Genomic DNA, 21,859 nt, shown 5'->3' with positions numbered 1-21,859 from the left:
TGGAATCTAAAACTTGACCAACGAAATCCTATTGTTAAAACATTATTCTTCTCAGAATTATAGGCTTTTGTCATATGATTACCGTACGAATTAGCCATGTTGAATAAATAAATATTTATAATAAATAAACTGTAGGCTAATATGATTGTAAGGTTAATATAAACAGTGATTAAGTATTATGTGTTAAGTGTTATGAGAGCGGTTAATGAGTGTTAGCCAATTAATTTCAATATTCCATAATCCAGTAATAACATTTTAACAACTAAGTCGACATTTTTGACATACTAATCAGTAAGCAGCTGGTTTCTGTACTCTTTGTTTTGTGCTCAGTAAATATTAAATAATAAGGTTTAATTTCAAAAATTGTACAGTACTAGTACATTGTATTAAGACTGTATTAAGTCTTTGGAGTTTTTATTAATAGAGAATTTATAACAAATCCAGGCCAACAGTTTTACCATCCCATATATTTATTTAAGGATGACCCATAGTGTGGCACAAAAATATAACTTACGATTGTATTATTTGTTGTGGCATATGTGCTCACTGCGTTAAGTTGTGGTGCATGTATTTATACCCTACCCTTATATGTATGTACACTGCAACTTCACATAGCTGGTTTTCTGACTAGCAAAATATAGCCTACAGTGTAAAATGAATGAATACCTTAATGAAACTAACGAATCAATATGACTTTTAATTTGTACAACGTTCTTATTTGACTTTCTCTAACTTAATACATAGAAACTCATATTAGCGAATTTCCCTATAGGGAAGTAGATATTACCGTAGGTGGTACGGTAAGACCAAGGCCCGGGCCCAGGACCGATTTGCTTTTTAATTTTGATGTCCCTTGAGGCCAAAAACACCATTCGTTTTTTGTTGTATATGTATATATATAACATACTTATAAGTGTCATACTTATACATACACATACTTATAACATACTTATAAGTCTTATAAGTGTCCGTGAACACGATAACTTGAGTCATTTTTGTCAGATTTTTATGAAATTTGGTTTAAAGGTGTAAGGCAGGATGAACTTGAATGAGTTCACGAACGAGCATGACTGGACCATGGGATGGGAACGGGGTTTTATGGGGTGAAAAAGATTTATCTCATTTTTGACCCTCAAAACGCTAAATTGCCCCCTTTCTCTCTAGACTTTTTAAAGAGCATTAAAAAGCAAATTACTTAGTATATCGAAGTGTTTTAGTATGGTTATTGGTAACGGAAAAAATTCAAAATTTAAAATTCCCATGTTATTTTTATGGAGAATATTGTAAAATTTTGTAGTTTGCTTGTTTATGGATAGGCCCCCATAGTTTGATCAAACTTATACTAACCTTATACTAAGCTATTACTATGGTACCAAAAATACACTTTATTAGTTTCTTTAAAGCAGCAAACCTAGGTACTCTTTAAACCTAATGTTATTTAAATGGATTTAATTGAAAATCAATTCAGACATATGGAAATTTGCTTGGTCGGCAGGTTTGCTGTGGCGGGGGGGGGTATTTTGTCTACATGGTGACCGGATGTCACCTAAGGGGACAGCCCATAGGGAGTAAGTTGAAAATCTTAAAGGTAAGTATAGGTCGGTCGATATGGGCATCAAACTAAAGGTCTTGTTAAACTAAAAACAATGCCACAAACCGGACCTCAAATGGACAATCAAGGTTGCATTCAACTCAAAAATTCAACTTTATTTCTATTTATAACACTAGTGTCCCTCAACAGTGAACAAAATATGTTTTCAATTGAAATATACATGTGTGTGTGCGTGTAACTCAAGCCAAAATCATTGAATTTTGAAGAAATTTGGTACAAACAATAAAACCTGCAGTTTTTCGAATGAATTCACGAACTAGCATACAGTAATCAGACAGTAGGAACGGGGCTTAATGAGAGTGGCCGGGATTTAGCAGTTAAAAATCTGGTTTTCCCTTTTCAAACCATAAAACATAGAATTTTGCATTTATTTCCATACAACCATCTAGATTAAAAAAAAAAAAACAAAAACCTTAGTACTGACATAGATAAAACATACTCCCTTAGTAGATTTCTCATCCTAATGGAACAGCTGAAGACAATTTTATTGTTAGTTCTGTACGGTTTATGTAGAGGTCGTGATTTGTTTACAATTTGATTTCCGTTAATACAGTAATTTAAAACCTCGTTTAACCAAATAATACGATCTAATCATAAACAATAAATTGTGCCCTAGTTATTTAACCAAACAGTAAGGCACAAATCAAGAAATTAACCCTAAAATAATAGAAACAAAATTTCGTCGACACTAGCGCCCAGGGCGTACATGAACTAGACATGAAAAACGATTTTCAAAATTTACAATGGGATGAGAAGTCTACTTGTGTTGGTTTAGTCTATGGTACTGAGTTACACAATATCGCTACAGAAAACATTTTAAATACCCCCACCTCAACAAACCTATTCAATTTGCCAAATTTGATAAAAATATAACTATTTGTACTGTATGATCAAGCAAACTACAACAAATGACTTATTCTCGGATCAGTAGGGGTTATTCTGGACGTATTTTACAACAGAATCTTTCGCTACTTAAGGATTTTTATCCTTTGTTTACTAACAAAATCTTGTAGCTGACCTTTTTATGGCTCCTTTGAGAATCAACCCTTGTGTTTTACCTGTTTTTCCTAGTCACAGTTAAATCTTGTTTAGAAGCTTCAATATTGGTTATGGCAATCATTACTAATATTATAAATGTTAAAGTTTGTGTTTTTGTTTGTTTGTTTGAAGTTCAATCCTGTAACTATTGGTCCGATTGGGCTGAAATTTGGCATGACGGTAGCTCACAATTCCGATTAACATCTTACTAATATTATAAATGTGAAAGTATGTGTGTTTGTTTGTTTGTTTGAAGTTCAATCACTCATTAACTACTGGATGGATTGGGCTGAAATTTGGCATGATGATTGCTCACATTCCCGATTAACATATAGGCATATTCTTACCTCAAAAATCCCTTCGGGCTCCGCCCCAGTGGCTCTGCAGTTCCCCATGTTAACCTTATGAGTATTCATATTTAAAGGGAATTAAATAATTTAGTCGGCTGTTTCAACTAACAAAAAATGGTTCTATAATATGCAAAGCATTAAAAAGTTACAAGATTTACCAACAGACTATAATTGCAGCACTATAATTGTTTTGCATTTATGAAAACAGCTAATTTGAACTAAGCAGCAACAAAAAACTGTGATACGCAATGAGAACTGTCAAAGTAGGATTGTTTACAGTTATGCTTATGCTATTAATTTCATGAAAGTTTGTGATATTTTGCGAATAGGTGTAGAGGTAGTACATTATGGCTGTGGTAAATGTGTAATACCGTATACCGTAAATTTAAAGAAGCAAATTTTATCAAACTGTGTCCACCCCCTTGCAAACGCAAAGCTTGAGTATAACTGCAATAATCATTATATTATATGCCAACCCCGTACGAAGGACGGGTACTCTGCTATAGGTCGGCCGCTTAGAAAACGACCTCCTTCAGCATTGGTTTAGCATAAGCGCGCAGGTCGTTTTCTAAGCGGCCGAACTATAGTATAGACATATTCTTGCCTAAAAATCCTTTCAGCTGTTCTTACTAAACAATTTAGTTCTATGATATCCAATAGCATTAAAAAGTTATCAGGTTTGCCAACAGGGTGCAGCACTAAACAATTTTTGTAATTATGACAACAGCTAATTTGAACTAAGCAGCAAAAAAAAGCTGTGATACACAATGAGAACTGTTAAAGTAGGATCTTTTACAGTTATGTTAATGTTTTTGACTTAATAAATGATTTGTGATATTGTGCCAATGGTTATAGTTTAATTTTTTCTTAGGTGCAGTGGTAGGACATTAGTGCCTATGATGAAAAACAAGTAGAAGAAACTAGGTAAACCTGTCAAAATCAACAGTTCCTTTCAAGGTTTACGACAACTCATGTATCCAAATTCATTCATCTAGGCCTATTCCATTTTATTATCTTTATCATCTTCATTCTTATTATACCTTCAACTATCTCCAAAAAAACAGCGAACTACCTGAAGCAACTCTAAACTGTGCACCAAAACTGCTTAGTTTACGGTGACCAATTCCTAACTTACTTGGGAAGCCCATGGACCATATTTATCTGGTTTTACAGATTTTACTGTTTTGCTACATTTTTGGAAATCAACATTTTTTACTTATTTACTAGGAACATACTCTGAGTGTGTAATAGCTATTTACATTACTAGTGTAGTAAGAGCGTTTTTACATCACGCAGGTGAATGTTGTGCAATGAGCGGAAGCGAGTTGCATAATTCACCTAAGAGATGTAAACACGCTCTTGCGTAACGTGTAACGTGCAAGATTTTACCTGACCCGACAATATACATGGGTTTACGTACAATATTTTACATTATCCAATTCACTCATCGTCTAACAGTAACGTTCTTTTACAAACAAAAGCTAGGTTAGGAAAATACTTTAAAGCATAACAATAACATTCAAGCGCACAGCTGATTTCTAGCGTTGAACGTCGATGCTTCCATAGAGGTATATTTTTTTAAGTTAAGCACTCAATGTTATTTAAATGGGTTTCATTACATCACCGAGTGAGTTTTTTTCAACTTTACATCACTCGAGAAGTAAGGAAGTTGTATACATCACGCTTGGGATAGGGAAGTTTAACATGGCGGGTTAGGTAAAGTTAGTTTAAAATAACCTTTGCTTCGCTAAATGGTTTTAGTAAAAAATATGAATATGGAGAGAGTTTTAGTAAAAAGGTACCTATTTTGTAAACATTTTACACCATGATATCAACGAACTAAAATACTTAGAAGAATTTGGGAAACATCATTTAAATTTCTGCACTGTAATATTGGCTTTTAATTTGTAAAGTACAGTACCTAGTTGAGTTGACTTATTTGACAAAATATGAAGACATATTAGCAACGTACACTCTTCTGCACTGGCATTATTATTTTTTTGTATTTCGCAATTGAGTATGTTTCACAATAATCTCACAAATCTATGATCATCATAATTTCAAAAGAACATAATTTATGATTTTTCTGTCTTGAATATCATAAATTACACATGAAAGTGGTCAAAGAGGCAGGTGAAATGACCTACAGTAAGGTAATAAATTGACTATTGAGTCAATCGTAATAATTAACTGTTCCTTTCATATTTGAATTTTCCAGTGATTTCATGATTGAAAAGATTTTAGCATAAGATTTCATTAAATTATTACAAAACATGACGCAATTCAATATAAAATCAATTTTAAAATAATATAAACAATGTAAGTATTTCATTTTGCTAAATTCAGTAAATGTTTATGACACTTGTTCTTTGAAATACAATTTTAATATTGACAGCTGTTAAATGGTGGTGTAACAAGTATCCATCTGGTCATAATGTTAACAACTCTTTTTTTCACAAGAATTCTTGAATTATTCTCCCAAGTGGAGGTGTTTAGGGATAATCTAAGCAAAACTACGACGAAAAACAAATTTAAACTATAAAATAATCAAATGTATTTCTCATTAATGTTTTCATGACAAGGAACTATATTGGACAACAAAACAGACAGCTGATAGTAAAAACAACATTCACGTTATCTGAAGTATGACTATTACAAATAAATAATAAAGGCAGGCATTTTCAACACTTTCCCTTATTTGCATAGTCATGCCGAGAGTCCGAGATTTTCTCGCAGAACTTGAAGTCTTGGTCGAGTTATAGGCTTCGTTAGTATATCTGCTAGTTGATATTCCGAACCGATGTGCTTTACAGTCAGCATTCCTATATTTATCCTATCTCGAATGAACAGGTACTTCCGCTGAATATGTTTTGTACGAAAGTGAAACTCGGGGTTTTCACAGAGTTTTCTTGCTGATTCGTTGTCAACTTTCAGGATAGGAACAGCAGACAATCCTATAAGTTCTTTGAACAAACGAACAATCCTATAAGTTCTTTGAACAAACGAGCAATCCAGATTGTTTCTTTTGAACCAAGATTAGCTGCAATGATTTCAGCTTCACAAGTTGAGTCCGCAACTAACTCCTGACGACGACTAAGCCAAGTTATAGCTGCACCTGCGTATTGAATAATAACTCCACTTGTTGAACGCATTGTAGTTGGACAACCAGCAAAGTCCGCGTCACTATAGCACTCCAGTAGACGTGTTTTAGGTTTGGATTGGTACACTAGCTTCTGGTCCACAGTGCCGGTCAAATAGCATATAACACGCTTTGCTCTTGTGACATCATCTTGTGTAAGATTTTCTAAGTGACGTGATAGAACACTTACACTAAATGCAATGTCAAAGCGAGTACCACGAGCAACATAAAGTAGGGCTCCAACTGCCGATCGGTATGGAAAATCGGAGGCTTTCCCTGGTGTTTGAGCAGTGAGCTTCTCTATGGGAGTAAGTACTTCCATGTTAAATCGAGAAATGATCTTCTTGATATACGCTGATTGGCAGACCAATATATCACCATCACTTTGAGAAATTTCGAGTCCGAGAAAGTATGACACTTCTTTAGCAACAATTTCAAATTGTGAACGAAGTTGCCCAATAAATAAGTCCATTTCAGTCTGACTAGTCGCTGCGACTAATCCGTCATCAACATAGAGTGCAACGATGATTTTTCCAGCAGGGGTAGGACAAATGTAGACGCAGGGATCTTCACGGCTCTGTCGAAATCCTAAGCCTTTCATGAAGTCGTCAAAGCGTTTATTCCAGCATCGAGGTGCCTGTTTCAGGCCGTATAAGCTGCGTTTGAGACAACAAACACGATTTGTCCCATCTGAATATCCTTCAGGCCGCTTCATAAAAATCTCTTCTTCAACGTCTCCGTACAAGAACGCGATTGAGACGTCAAACTGCCGTAGAACCATCTTCTCAACAGCTGCGATGGACAATATTGATCGAACGACCTCCAGACGAGCAACCGGGCTGAAGGTTTCGGCATAATCAATACCAGGTCTTTGCGCACATCCTTTGATGACCAATCTCGCTCGATATTTGTCAACACTTCCATCAAGATTGCGCTTTATTCGGTAGACCCACTTGTTGTTGATAGTCTTCTTTCCCGGAGGGAGTTCGGTCAGTTCCCATGCACCGTGTTTATGCATGGACCCCTTTTCTTTGTCCATTGCTGTTTTCCATTCAGCACTATCTTCTGAACTGATGGCTTCAGTGTAAGACTTAGGTTCATCGTCAACAAGAAGAACTTCGGCAAAGTTAGACTAGACGTAATCGTTTAGCCACTCGGGATGCCTTCTTTCCCGAGTCGAGTGCCGAGTTGCAGGATCGTTGGATAACTCTCCATCTTCACTATCACTGCTACTTGACGGGTCCTCAGTCGGTATAGGCTCATCATTACCCTTCACTGGAGAACTAGGCTCGTCAATAGTCTCTTCAACTTCTTGCCAATCTTCTTCAACGTCATTGGTTTTCTCAATCTTGATGGGCCACTCAACTTTCTTGCCACAGTCTCCAACGATTTCTTGAAAAACGACATCACGAGAGACTACGATATCTCTTCTCTCTGGGACGTAGATTCGATATCGTTCATCGCCATCGTATCCAACCAGGTAACCAACCACAGCTTTCTTGTCCATTTTTCGCCTCCTCTGAACAGGAACATGGACGTAGCACTTTGAGCTGACCACTCGCAGATGTTTGATCCTCGGCTTTTGACCAAACCAGAGCTCAAAGGGTGATTTGTTGGCAACTGTTGACTTTCCCACTCGGTTCAAAACGTAGCCAGCAGTGATGACAAGTTCCGCCCAGATCGCTACAGGAAATGTTACATTTGGATTGGCGTACTTGAAGGTCCGGGCCATTTCGATGATTGTTCTGTTCTCTCTCTCTACAGCACCATTTTGTTCGGGTGTATACGGCGCTGTCAGACGTTGGTTAACACCATATTCTCTGAGGATTTGACGAACTTCAGCGTTGTCAAACTCACCACCGTTGTCGCTGAGAAACTGTTTGACGTGATGACCAATTGTGCGTGCTTTAGCCAACACTTCACGCAACGCTTCCTTCACAGCAGATTTCTTCCTTGCGACAAAACAATATCGGTACCTTGAAAAGTGGTCTTTTATGACGATCAAGTATCGGCGACAACTCACCGGGGGCTGAGGGGCGTTCTCGTGTTCCAAATGGTAGACGGTGTGCCTTTCCGAACTGACACGGTTCGCAGATCTCGTAGTTGGCTGGCACTTTGATACCCATTTCGGATTCGAGCTTCGATCGGACGTAACATTTATCCATGTGACCCCAGCGCTCATGATATAACTGCAGAATTTGATTGTCTTCTGCTGCATTAGCGCAAACCTCAGATGGTTGAACAGTGTGAAATGAGGCACGATACAAAGTTTCACCACAGTTTCGAGTACCTTTGAATACAGTTTGTTCCTTAATAGTGAACCGACACTCAGTATTAGTCGATTCAAACCTGCTATTAGGGTTTCGATCATGAGCTGCGAGAATGGACACTAAGTTCCGAGAAACGTCAGGAACATACCAGACATCGTTGAGTGTGAACGTTTCCAGTTTTTCATTTTCATAGTTCGCTACTTCAACGACTCCACTGCCAAGAGCTTTTATAACTTCCTATCCCGCCGCCTTTACTGTTGCGTTTGAGTTTGCAGGAAAAGCTTTGTACTCCGTGAACCAACTCAGATTTGACGTAATGTGCCGCGTAGCGCCATTGTCGATCCACCACTGGTCGTTCGTCATCACGATATTCATGTCACTGCTGATGGAAATCGGCGCACTTCGGTTGTCGGTCACGTTAACCTGCGAGCCCTTCGTTCTCTTCTTATCAGTGTCACTCGTTTTTGAACTAGTGCTAATGCCGTTAGCTCGAGCTGGATACGCAGGCTTGCCATCAGCTTTCCATTTAGAACACTGGCGAATCCAATGACCTTTCCCCGAACAGTATTTGCACGAAGTGTCACCTTTTGGTTTCCTATTCTTCTGACCACCCCTGTTTGTGGCACTAAGAATGTCACCAGCTTTTGAAGTAGGAGCAACATTACGCTCATGAAGGATCAATGCAGATAAAACATTTTCAAGTTTCTTGCTCTCGTTTGCCTTCATAAGTAAGTAGCTAGACTTGAACGATTCAAAACGCTTCGGCAAAATGTGTAACACTTTTGACACAAACAGGAGCTCAAGAAAATCTTCGACTGTTTGGATGTTACGCGTTTTGAGGCCAGCTGCAAATTCGCGGTTTTGATTCTTCAATCTTGAAAGCACGGTCGGGGCATCCTCGGTATCATCCCATTCCATACTGAAGAAATCCAAACACTGACAAAACAACTGATCTTCTGCCTTGTTATCGAACTGCTCGATCAAAATGTCCCACGCTTCCTTAACTGATAATCTTCCGGAATTACGTTGATGTAGATCATCACTAACGCACTGAGAAATAACTATTTTTGCCTGAGTCGTGGATTTGTTGAATTTCTGAAGTTCTTCCTTTTCGGCTTTAGTCGGAGGCTCAGAGAGGGTAGGCTTTTCTCTCTTTCCCTCGACGATATCAACCGCGTCGAACAACTCTAGAACGTCCAACACTCGATCTTTCCACGTCGGCCAATCTCCTGCTCCTTTCATTGGTTTTATACCTTTCACGTACTCCATTTGTAGAGCTGGACGAACTCGATCGAAAGATATACCAAAGAAATAATACTCTTGAGACAGAAAAATACCACAGTATAAATTGTTCTTACCATGTACGTATTAGACTAGATTTCCCAACACTGTTATGTACTTAAAACGATGCTGGGGACCATAACCTCTTGAATTATTCTCCCAAGTGGAGGTGTTTAGGGATAATCTAAGCAAAACTACGACGAAAAACGAATTTAAACTATAAAATAATTAAAGGTATTTCTCATTAATGTTTTCATGACAAGGAACAATATTGGACAACAAAACAGACAGCTGATAGTAAAAACAACATTCACGTCATCTGAAGTATGACTATTACAAATAAATAATAAAGGCAGGCATTTTCAACAAGAATAACATGGGATGGGATCTTAAATGGATGCTGGGGCAGATCCTCTTATTTATCTTTTCATGACACATCTACAGACCAAGACCTTTCATTAGATGCCTCTACCATGTTTCTACGCCCAGCTTTCTCTCAATTTAGTGGAGACAGACTAATACTACTTTCCAATCTATATCTATATATATAAAATCCAATGTATGTTTGTTTGTTTGTCCTTTGTGGAATCCGAAACCGCTCGACAGATTGTAATGAAACTTTCAGGCATTATTCAAGGACAGTTTGTGTGAAGTTTGGTGGAGATCCGTCAAAGGGTTCCGCCCCAGTGGCTCTGGAGTTTCCTATGTTAACCTTATGAGTACTCATATTTAAATGGAATTAAAGAATCTTAACAGCTGGTTCAGCTAAACAATTTGATTCTGTGATGTTCAATAGCATTATAAAGTTAATAGGTTTACCAACGGGGTGCAGCACTATTATTTTTTTAATCTATGACAACAGCTAATTTGCAACCATAAGGTGAGTGAGCGTAGCGAACGAACCTCAACCAGGACGTGATTGAGCCATGCGAACGAGCTCAACTTGAAAATGAACGAGCATTTGACATAAAACCACATGAGGACAGGACGACGTCTGTTGGGCCAGCTAGTATTATATAAAATCCAATGTATGTTTGTCTGTTAATTAAAGAATCATAACAGTTGTTTCAACTAAACAATTTGATTCTGTGATGTTCAATAGCATTAAAAAGTTAATAGGTTTACCACTGGGTGGAGCACTATATATTTTTTTTTTATTCATGACAACAGCTAATTTAATTTGCAACCAAAAGGTGAGTGAGCGTAGCGAACGAACTTCAACTAGGACGTGATTGAGCCATGCGAACGAGCTCATCTTGAAAATGAACGAGCATTTGATATAAAACCACATTAGGACAGGACGACGTCTGTCGAGCCAGCTAGTTAAATATTAAATAGATAAAAATTACAATACCCAAACATAAAACACTCGAGCAATTAAACTGTTTAAGAGGGTTCTACCCGGTAAATTCAAAATGGCGGCTAAACATGCCTCTATGGTACAAGCTCTCAACATTCTAAAACTAAATTGTTTTTAATGATTGTGTGCTTAAGCTTGTAGCGGATGGAGCAAAAATAATTTTGATCTATTATTATTTAGAAGTTAAAATTGCATGTAAAAAATAATAATTTACAGATTTTAAAAATTATTTTGTATATACTTAAAGAAACATTATAAATTTTCAGTTCAGCCAGTGCATAGTTTGGATCTTTGTGAATATTTTACAGTTTATTTCAACTCAATAAACACTTTAATAATGCCAGGAGGTTCTTTTTTGTAGGACCATGTTTATGTGGTAAACAGGCGGTGGGTGGAACCCTCTTAACCATAGACAAAATACCCCCGCCGCAGCAATCCTGCAGACTAAGCGAATTTCCATTTGCTTGATTGGATTTACACAAAAATGTCTCCTTAAAAATACCACATTTATTCCCTATTTAAATAACATTAATTTAACGAGTACTTAGGTTTGCTGCAACAGGGAGGGTAAAATGTGTTTTTTTTTTTGTAAAATGTTAATAGTTTAGAATGAAATAAATGCATTTTCCAAATTTGATCAAAATATGTTCATAAACAAGCAAACTACAACAGTTTACTTATTCTCTATAAGAATAACATGGGAATTTTAAATTTACAGTTTTTTGGAATTTTCTCCGTAACCATTAGGCGCATAATAACACTTCAATATACTAAATTATTTGTTTTTTTAAGCTCTACAAAATGGTTTGGAAATAAAATGTTAAATTTTAAGTTTTTAGGGTTAAAAATGGAAAAAACCAATTTTTACCCCATAAAACCCCCCATAAACACCTGTTCCCATAGTCCGATCATGCTGGTTCGCGAACTCGTTCGAATAAACGTGGGTTTACATGTTTGTACCAAATTTCATCAAAATCGGATGAGTTTTGCTCGAGTTATCGCGCTAACGGACACATATATAAATATATATATATATATAAATATATATATATATAAATATATATATATATAAATATATATATATATATATGAATTTGAACGGATGGTGTTTTTGGCCTCTAGGGACCTCAAAACGAAAAAGTAAATCGGTCCCGGGTCCAGGTCTTACCATGAGTACTACGGTAATAGCTTATTCCCTATATGGGAAATTCGCTAATATTCCCTATATGGGAAATTCGCTAAAAATTAAATATAGGCTGACAGCAGTGGTGTGGTTAGCATATTATATTCTAGCGTCCACCGCTAGGAGTGCTGTGTAGTTTCAGCGCAGACCACTGCAGCGTCAAACGCTAGCGAGCGTTGCCATGAAAAGTTGGTAGTTGGAGCCAGGGTTGCCAACTTCTGGAGAGTTCCCCGGAATCCGGGAAGGAGTTTATTCAGTTATTTTACCGTGTTTTAAAAATTTCTGGGATTTAAAAAAAGGGCTTTTCTGTTAAAATTACGGGATTTCAGAATTTTGTACTTTACCCATTATTGAAAAAAGGGTCTGATATGTTGGTAGCATTTCGTTTGCTGGGTGGTAGTAGTGGTAGCAGATGGTGAATTGACTATGAAAACTATAGAACTTTCCTATTTTTGACCTGAATAACACCAACCTACACCAATTTTCTGCCTTCTAGGTAGTCTGGAAATTGGAGAATTAGTGATTAATCAGTCAGTGAGGGTTTTCACTTTTATATGTTTGGAAAATATGATAAAATTCTGATTGTTTGACAGTTTAAACTTGGCTACAAGCAGTAAAACAGTTTTATCTCAAATATCTGGACAGAGGGAACTTATTTTTTTTATTATTGACTAATGGAACCGATCATTATCAATAGGTGTGGGACTTGCTATTGGTACACCATGGCATGGAGAGTGTGAACTTAGAGAGAGCATCACATGGCCAAGAGCTTGGTCACGGCAGATTTCAATATGAGAGTTTGTCGTGACCAAGTGGGGAAAGAGCACTTTTTCAGATGATCAATATTACAACATTACTACATGCGATGTTCTAGTCTTTCTTTCTTCGTGAAATATCATCTCATATCTTCTTAATTGTATGTTTTATTGTGTTTGTAAGACTACTTAACAATTTTGTTTTAAAGACCAGTGACAAACCAGCCCCAATAACTTAATACACTTATATTCAATACACTAGATGGAGAGTTTGTTTCCATAAGGCTTTTTTTGTTTCAGGACTTCCCCACATATTACAGCCTATGTCAAAACAAACGTCTGGTTTTGGAGATTTGCAAACTGGCTTTAGTTTTTTGATCCAACCCATAAAATTCAAAAGAAACAAAAAAACACTTTGTTTACATTTCTATTTTTAAGTTCAGAAATCCCAGCTGTTCTATTACTCTTTCAATTAAACCAGATCTAGCTGTTTTTAAGTTAATTTTCCATATAGGGAATAAGCATAGACTAACCAACAAAAGTATAGCCTACTTTTCATCCCATTGTAAATTATGAAACTCGTTTTAGCGAATTTCCCATATAGGGAATAAGCTATTACCGTAGTACTCATGGTAAGACCTGGACCCGGAACCGATTTAATTTTTCATTTTGAGGTCCCTAGAGATCAAAAACACCATCCGTTCAAATTCATATATATCTTACTAATATTATAAATGTGAAAGTTTGTGTGATTTTTGTTTGAAGTTCAATCACGCTTTAACTACTGGAAGGATTGGGCTGAAATTTGGCATGATGATAGCTCACATTCCCGATTAACATATAGGCATATTCTTATCTCAAAAATCCTTTCGGGCTCCGCCCCAGTGGCTCTGTAGCTCTCCATGTTAACCTTAGGAGTATTCATATTTAATGGGAATTAAAGAATTTAGTCAGCTGTTTAAAAAAGTTGGTTCTATGATATGCAAAAGCATTAAAAAGTTATAAGATTTACCAACAGGGTGCAGCACTATTATTTTTTTTTTCATTTATGAAAACAGCTAATTTGAACTAAGCAGCAATAAAAAACTAGGAGAAGTGGTAGAACATTATGCCTATGGTAGATGTGTAATACTATAGTATACCCTAAATTTAAAGAAGCAAATTTTATCAAACTGTGTCCTCCCCCATTGCAAACGCAAAACTTGAGTATAACTTTACTGCAATAAGCATTTTATACTTGATGCCAACCCCGTACGAAGGACGGGTTCTCTGCTAGTATATATATATATTACTAAGTAAATCAAAATACCACAGTACCCTAAAAACATTTTATTTTAATATAATATTTTAATAGTAATATAAAATAAAATGTTTTTAGGGTACTGTGGTATTTTGATTTACTTAGTAACATTTAAAATAGCCCTCATTGATGTATACAATACAATATATACATATATATATATATGTGTGTGTGTGTGTGTGTGTGTGTCCGTTAGTGCGATAACTCAAGCAAAAATGATCCAATTTTGATGAAATTTGGTACAAACGTGTAAACCTACGCAGGGTGTCCACCAGGCCAACCAGAAAAAAATTCATGGGTAAAAAAAACCAAGTAGTACTTGGTAGTGCTCAAGTTCGTACTTTTCATACAAAAATTTCCAACGTGTTTCGCGCCAACTCTCGCAATGCTGTTTTAGCACTAACACAGCTCGCTATTTTAGTTATCGGAAAGAGCATTCTCAGTTAAAGAAATACAATTTATGATTACTGTGATATTGCCTAACACAAGTATTCAATTTTTATATTTTAGCTTACTGATTAAATAATCCGAAAATTAAAAACTAATCCTTACACCTGCAATTTATCAATAACTTCTTAAAAATAGTGATATGTTTTTGAATCTCTGTACAGACACCTGAAAAATAGATTCTTAATACTGATAATTTTAATTTTACCAAATTATCTGTAATGATTACTAACACCAACCCCTGTCTTTATGTACTTTCATATAGTATGTAATTTTGGAGTTATAGGTTGTTTCTCATGTGACCTACAGAAATAATTAATGCAGAAATTACAAAAAAATCACGTAGCCAATTTAAAATCTAAACCCTTCTAAACACATTAAATAAATACTACGTTAAAAGTAAATTAAGATATTACAAAATAAAAAAAACTTTCTAAAAGTGTGCGTCATCGTCGCCTCCCGCGGTCACGAAAACGTCATCGTCGTCTCTCGCGGTCACGGAAACGTAATCTTCGTCTCCCGCGGTCACGGAAACGTCATCGTCGTCACCCGCGGTCACAAAAACGTCATCGTCGTCCCCCGCGGTCACGGAAACGTCATCGACGTCATGCGCGATCGCTGCAAAATTACTAACAAATCCAGAATCCTACGGCCGTTTGGACATCATCGTCGTCTCCCGCGGTCATGGAAACGTCATTTTCATGCGCGATCGTGGCAAATTGGAAATTCCCGGTAAAATACGAAATTCACGCATAATTCCCGGTTTTCCCAGTCGGTGGGCACCCTGCTACGTTTATTCGAACGAGTTCGCGAACCAGCAAAATCGGACCATGGGAACGGGGGTTTATGGGGGGTTTTATGGGGTAAAAATGGGGTTTTCCCATTTTTAACCCTAAAAACAAAAAAAATTGGAATTTCTTTTAAACCAGTTTTGTTGAGCTTAAAAAAACAAATAATTTAGTATGAAGCGCTGTTGTATGCCTAACGGTCACGAAGAAAATTCAAAAATGGTGTACCTAATTTAAAATTCCCATGTTATTCTTATGGAGAAAATGAAAACTGTTGTAGTTTACTTGTTTATTTATATATATTCATAAAATTTTCAAATTTATTTATTTTATCCTATAGTAGGCTATTGACGTATGGTCAAAAAACACTTTTTACCTTCCCCGAAGCAGCATACCTAAGCACTCGTTAATTCTAATGTTATTTAAATTGGGAATATATATCTTTATTTATGGAAATATTTTGGTAAAAATGTAATCAGACAAGTTGAAATTTGCTTAGTCTGCAGGTTTGCTGCGGCGGGGGTATTTAAAGTCTAGTTCATGCGGTGACACGGATTGCTGATGTCAGCAAAATTTTGTTTGTATTATTTTATAGGAAATTTCATGATTTATGCTTTTCATACAACTACTGTATAGGGTTATATAACTAGGGGACGAGTTACCTATATTATTAAAAGAATTTGTTGGATTTATTTTTGTATTCAGCAAATCGACAAAATATTTTAATTTAATTTTTATGAAATGTAAGGAAGAAAATGACTTGGGCTACGTTAGATTTTGTGTTTTGATAGGATTTAGTATTTTCAAATTTCATAGTAACTTAGGATATGTTTTATTGATGTTTTAGTGAATTCATGTAAAATTGTGTAGAGGTATTTGTTGAAAATGTAAATAAAAGAATAACTAACGTTAGATTTTGTGTTTTCATAGTATGTTTCATTAGTAGGCCTATTTGGAAAAACAAATTACAAAGCTGTGTTCAGGGTTTGCTTAAAAAAATTACAAGTCAGGGATAAGTTAACGATTATCACATAAAAGATAGATAATTTTCAACTTAACTCAGAGCCAATAGAAAATTGTAAATGAATTCAAATATATAAGATTTTGAAGTCACAAAGTGACGCTTGCTGCTTGTTTATGAATAGATCATTTTTAAATTACTGTAAAACAAGAAACAAATTGTAAACAAAACACAACCACTACCGGACGGAACTAACAATAAAATTGTTTTTATATAGATCTATATAGCTGATATACAAGGATGATACAAGGATTCGTCATTTGCCTTTTATAACCCAGTGGAACAACTACAATATTGTCACCGGTGGTGATTTCAACCACAATTTTGATGTTACTAAAAGCAAAAGAAATGTAAAAAACTTATTAATCTATTTAAACAGTACAGCTTATATCATTTAAATAATTCACCAACTAGAGGCACAAACTGTCTAGATAATGTGTTTGAAAACCAAAAATCTGCTAGGCTCTCTTTTTTAAGTTTGTTCAAATTTCCTTTTTCGGACCATGATGGAATTATTGTTAGTAGGCCTATGCAGAAGGAGGATGAAAATAATACCTAATAATAGTTATAGATAATACATCTCCTTTAGTCTCAAAAATCCCATTCAGTTTTAACTTCCTATTAAAAGTCATGTACATCTGTCTCTGAAATTGTCTAGGTACTTATGATTGGTTATCTTTAATGTCCACGTCTGAGAGTACCTAGTGCTAATATACAGTTCCAATGTTTATTTAATATACTAATCAACAATATTAATTATTTTAGGGTCCCGAATAAATGTAAAGTAGGCTATCAAATAGTCAAATGAAAGTATTCAAACCTAAGTATTTGAACAAACTGAACAAGGGATGGTATACTAAAGAGTTGGGTCGAATGAAAGAAAGGCTATTGTGGTTGTATGGTTTGCTTAAACGTACTGGAAATGTGAACAATACTGGCCTAAGGTATAAATATTTCAAACTGAAATGTCAATATAAAAACTGTTTAAATGAAGCAATGCTAGAAAACAATGCTAATTACATAGAAGAAAGTAATAACAGGTCATGGGAGGTAATAAAGAATAACCGTGAAATTAAAAAAAAAAACTGCTGATTTGCAAATTGAGCCAAATACTTTTTTTGTTGACAGTGTAGACAAGATCAAACAAAGTAGGCCTATTAAAATTCCAGGTACAATCACTTCTTGTAATGATTTTTTTTTATATGAAATTGATAGTTGTAATAAATTTTGTTGGTCAGCCATCACACCTCGTGATATTGTTAGTGCCACTAAAAGGATTAAAAGATCAGCTAGTGTGGATGTGTACAATATGTCAAACAATCTGTTAAAAGTAATTATTGACTGTTTGGCTAACCCCTTGGCAATATGCATAAATAACCTTTTATCAGAAGGGGTTTTTCCTGATTTACTCAAAGTCTCTCAAGTCTGTCCCATTTACAGAAAAGGTCCTAAGGACCAACCTCAGAGCTACAGACCAGTTTTAATTATACCTGTATTGGGAAAACTAATAGAAATACTTATGATCAAATCAGAAATTACTTTGAAATAAACAACATCTTTAACAACAACCGATACGGTTTTAGAAAGGGAAAATCCACTCTCAATGCATTGGACGATCTAGTCAGACAAGTTCATCTCTCTTTCGAAAATAAAACTTATGCTCAGGCCACCTTCTGTGACCTCAGTAAAGCATTTGACTCTGTTGACAGCAATAATCTCATCTCTAAATTACAGTAGGGTACTATGGATTTGATGGCCCTCCATTATCGTTTTTTAAGAAGCTACTTGCAAAATCGGAAACAAGCAGTTTGTATGAATGGAAGATGGTCAGATGAAGTGTCAGTCAAGTGGGGAGTGCCACAGGGTTCAGTCCTTGGTCCTCTTCTTTTCTTATTCTATATAAATGATCTAGGCCTACCCTCTTCTGTTGATTGTAAAACAATTCTGTAAGCAGATGAGTCTACCTTTTTATCTACTAGTAAAAACTATAGGCCTAACGAACTTGGAAAAATTGGCTGATGAAACATTAAATAATGCACAAAATTGATTTCATATATTTGTTTTGAGATTGCATTGCTTTAAAAATGTTTTAGAGGATTAGTTGCTGTGGATTCGATTAGAATGACTGTTTAAATTTTTATAAACGTCTTAGTAAGCCCATATGAGTTTATGGGAAAAAATATTGTTCGTCGTTCAGATCGGCTCGAGGCGTTTTTCAACCAAAATAGCTCGACCAATCACATTGGCCCGTGGTGGTCTAAGTGATATAACGAAGGGCCAATCTGATCCTTTACAGTTAAAAAAAGCGTTAAGTTAGCCTAATGAAAGTGTATGATCTAAGGCAGTAACTTATGCTTAAGGCGGGGACACACTTGTCATACTCACTTCCGATCCGACTCCGATCATACTGTGGTACAACTGTCGGAGAGAGGAATGGTACTTAGCTTTGAACGCCGGTGTCTCCGACACGCGTCACGTCATACTCCGATCCTACTCCGATTTTGACTCCGATCACGCACCGACACTGCAGTCTATTCGTTTGTCGGATGCAGGACGGGTTGTTTCTTAAAATCACCTTTATTCTTAAGGTTTAAGAATAATGGTTCAAGATAAATATATGCCGATGTTTGATGTGAAATCTGTGCGTGCATACCTTCAATTTGAAACCTCGAAATAAAAATCGGACTGGTAAAAGAGCCAAACGAGCTCGAGAGAGAAAAACCAAAGTGTTTAATATATAAGATGGCACTTGAGTAAACCACCTAACTTTCCTTCCATGTAGAATGGACCCAAATTCTCCGTTTTCCACTGCCCTCCTGAGATGACTGACTTTCTTCCTCTTCATCTAGGCAAACCACCATCATGGCTGAATCCCGAAGTCTGAAGTTTTTGAACGTGTTTAAATCACCTGCTGCACGTAGTTTACAATCAGACTGGCGAGTGTTGATCGACCTGGTGGAGGAAATTGGAGATGGGTCGGAAGCGTGTATGACATGTGTGCTCACTCCCTCCGATCCGGCACCGATCCCTCTGGAATCCCGCAAATCGGATCGTAGTAGGATCGGAAGTGAGTATATGACAAGCGTGTCCCCGCCTTTAGGCGTAATCTATGGTATGATTTGACAGCAAAACCTTGATATTCGACCCCATTGTATCAAACACAAAATATCAATTTAAGTTTAACCCTTTCGATGCTAGAATTTGTTTTTGTAATTTTCCGAAAAATTCTAGTGTTAGGTACAGTAGAGTGTTAGGTACAGTATTTACTTATTTCGTTTGAAAACAGCTAAGTTAGGAGTTAGGCGTGCCAGGGGGGCAAATTCTAGTGTGTGAGAAAAAAATCGGTACCGGTAAAAAAATTTTTTTCATCTCAAAAGTGCTAAGGAACGATCTTATCCTGCCTCGATCGTATGAGGAATCGAAAGAAACCATCGCTATTTTGAAACAACAACCGAGTCAACCGATACGCTCATTTAAACTTACACAGTCGTAAGTCGCACCAGCACGATATATCGTTGCTTAGCGAACAACGATATATCGTTTTATACCGGTAACACTTTTTGTGAAAAAGACGTACAACCATATATAGTCGCATAGCACTGAAAGGGTTTTAACCGATAACCAAATTTTCCTAAGAACCAAAACCAATGTAAAAATCTATTGTTAACTTAGGCCTAAGTACAACCCGAAATTACAATAGACTCGAATAGGCCTATCAAAATGTTGCAGATTTGAATCTCAAAAATAAAGTAGGCCTAACTTAGCTTTTAGCCTATAAGTTAGATTCTTACAATTTAAAATACCAATAGTTTTCAGTTAAACTTAAGTTATAGCCTACTTTCAGTAGATAGGCTACAATGGGGTAGGATCAGGGTTGCCACCTTAAGTTAAGGACAAATCGGGACATGGCCTTCCTCCTCCCTGGATTAACATAAGTTAGGCTTAAATACAGGTATTAGGAACCAAAATCGGGACTGTCCCGATAGAATCAGGACGGGTGGCAACCCTGGGTAGGATATCAAAGTTTCCTTGAATAAGTTCTTGTTAGGCCTGAGCCTAGTAACTTGTTACGACCTAGTAATTTAGCCTACAGTAAAGGCTAAAGGTTAAAGGCTAAACTGATATTTTGTTAGTGAATGTGTTAAATTTCACCTCGTGAGGCCTAGGCTATTTGGTTATTTTTTTAATATCACTATTTCACTTACCCAATTTCAACATTTCTTTTATTGATGACACTCCTGATCATTGTCTTGTCAAATATTTATGGCATAGGCTAATTTAGTCAAAGCTCAGCTAATTTAAGAAATAAATAACTTATAACGATTTTGTAAACTATAAGTACCACTTGAATATGTGTAAGATTGAACGTAAAATATATAAAGGAGCGTATAGGTCCAAATTATTAGGCAGAAGAGTTTTGTTGGCAGTCTTTCTTTCTGAATTTATGTCCATTTAAACGTACTTCATTAAGCACTTGAATAATTATTGAAACTTCCATCACGAAACTCATAAATTATAAAAATTTTATTATTTAAAAATCTATGTAAATCATAACCTAACCATTGAAACTAAAAAATTAAACGTAAAAACGTATAAACAACAAAAAATTAAAATTGCATTAAACGTACTTCATTAAGCACTTAAATAATTATTGAAACTTCCATCCCGAAACTCATAAATTATAAAAATTTTATTATTTAAAAATCTATGTAACGTAACTCATAACATAACCTAACCATTGAAACTTGCCTGAAGATAGCTGACGATCCTATCTGACGAGTTTAGATCGTAAAACTGTCTATTGCAAACAATAGGTACACTCTCTCCAAACGACAACAGACCTGTATTATTGTGTCACGGACTTTCCAGTTCGAAAATGTCTAATAGAACGATAATATTTAAGTGTAGGGGTATTTTATAACTTCCTAATAAACCTAAAATAAGACAGATTTTCACGGCCATCTTATTAAATTTCCGATGTATTAATCTGTGGTATAGCTGAAGATATTACGAACAAGAACCTTAAAAAATCAGTTCCAAACACCGGGTGTACGTAACGGATTAGTTTAGAGTGACTAATAGAATAAATGGTGATATTCAACGACTTGCACCGCAAAAACTTAGGTGGTACTGATAATTAGCATACACCCAGGTGATAAATAATAGCAAATTCTTGGATAGTAATGCACTATAACATAAATATCACCAACGCGAACCCTAAAAAATCAGCTCTGAACATTGCATATTAGGGGATGGCTCGCATATAGTTTTGGAATAAATTGCGTTTTTCAAAGACTTACATTAAACACGCTTAA

General features: G+C 35.9%; 1 protein-coding gene across 2 annotated transcripts in view; it reads right to left on the bottom strand.

The window, feature by feature from the left end:
• Positions 1 to 21,162, bottom strand: part of LOC129006013 (beta-1,3-glucosyltransferase) — a 130,310-nt gene extending 109,148 nt beyond the window's left edge. For both annotated transcript variants that reach the window (XM_054400849.1, XM_054400857.1), the window contains exon 1: positions 20,750 to 21,162. Coding sequence is in view for 1 of the 2 variants with exons in the window: in XM_054400857.1 (XP_054256832.1) it covers positions 20,750 to 20,762 (13 nt within the window). In the remaining variant the exon portion in view is untranslated. The remainder of the gene's footprint in view (positions 1 to 20,749) is intronic.
• Between the last annotated feature and the right edge of the window lie 697 nt (positions 21,163 to 21,859).

This window comes from Macrosteles quadrilineatus, unplaced genomic scaffold (genome assembly GCF_028750875.1).
Source record: "Macrosteles quadrilineatus isolate MER2022 unplaced genomic scaffold, UCM_ALF_1.0 Scaffold_1__1_contigs__length_201487025, whole genome shotgun sequence".
NCBI classification, from domain to species: domain Eukaryota; kingdom Metazoa; phylum Arthropoda; class Insecta; order Hemiptera; family Cicadellidae; genus Macrosteles; species Macrosteles quadrilineatus.
Note: the sequence above shows the minus strand (reverse complement) of the source record. Positions and strands in the feature narration are given on the sequence as shown.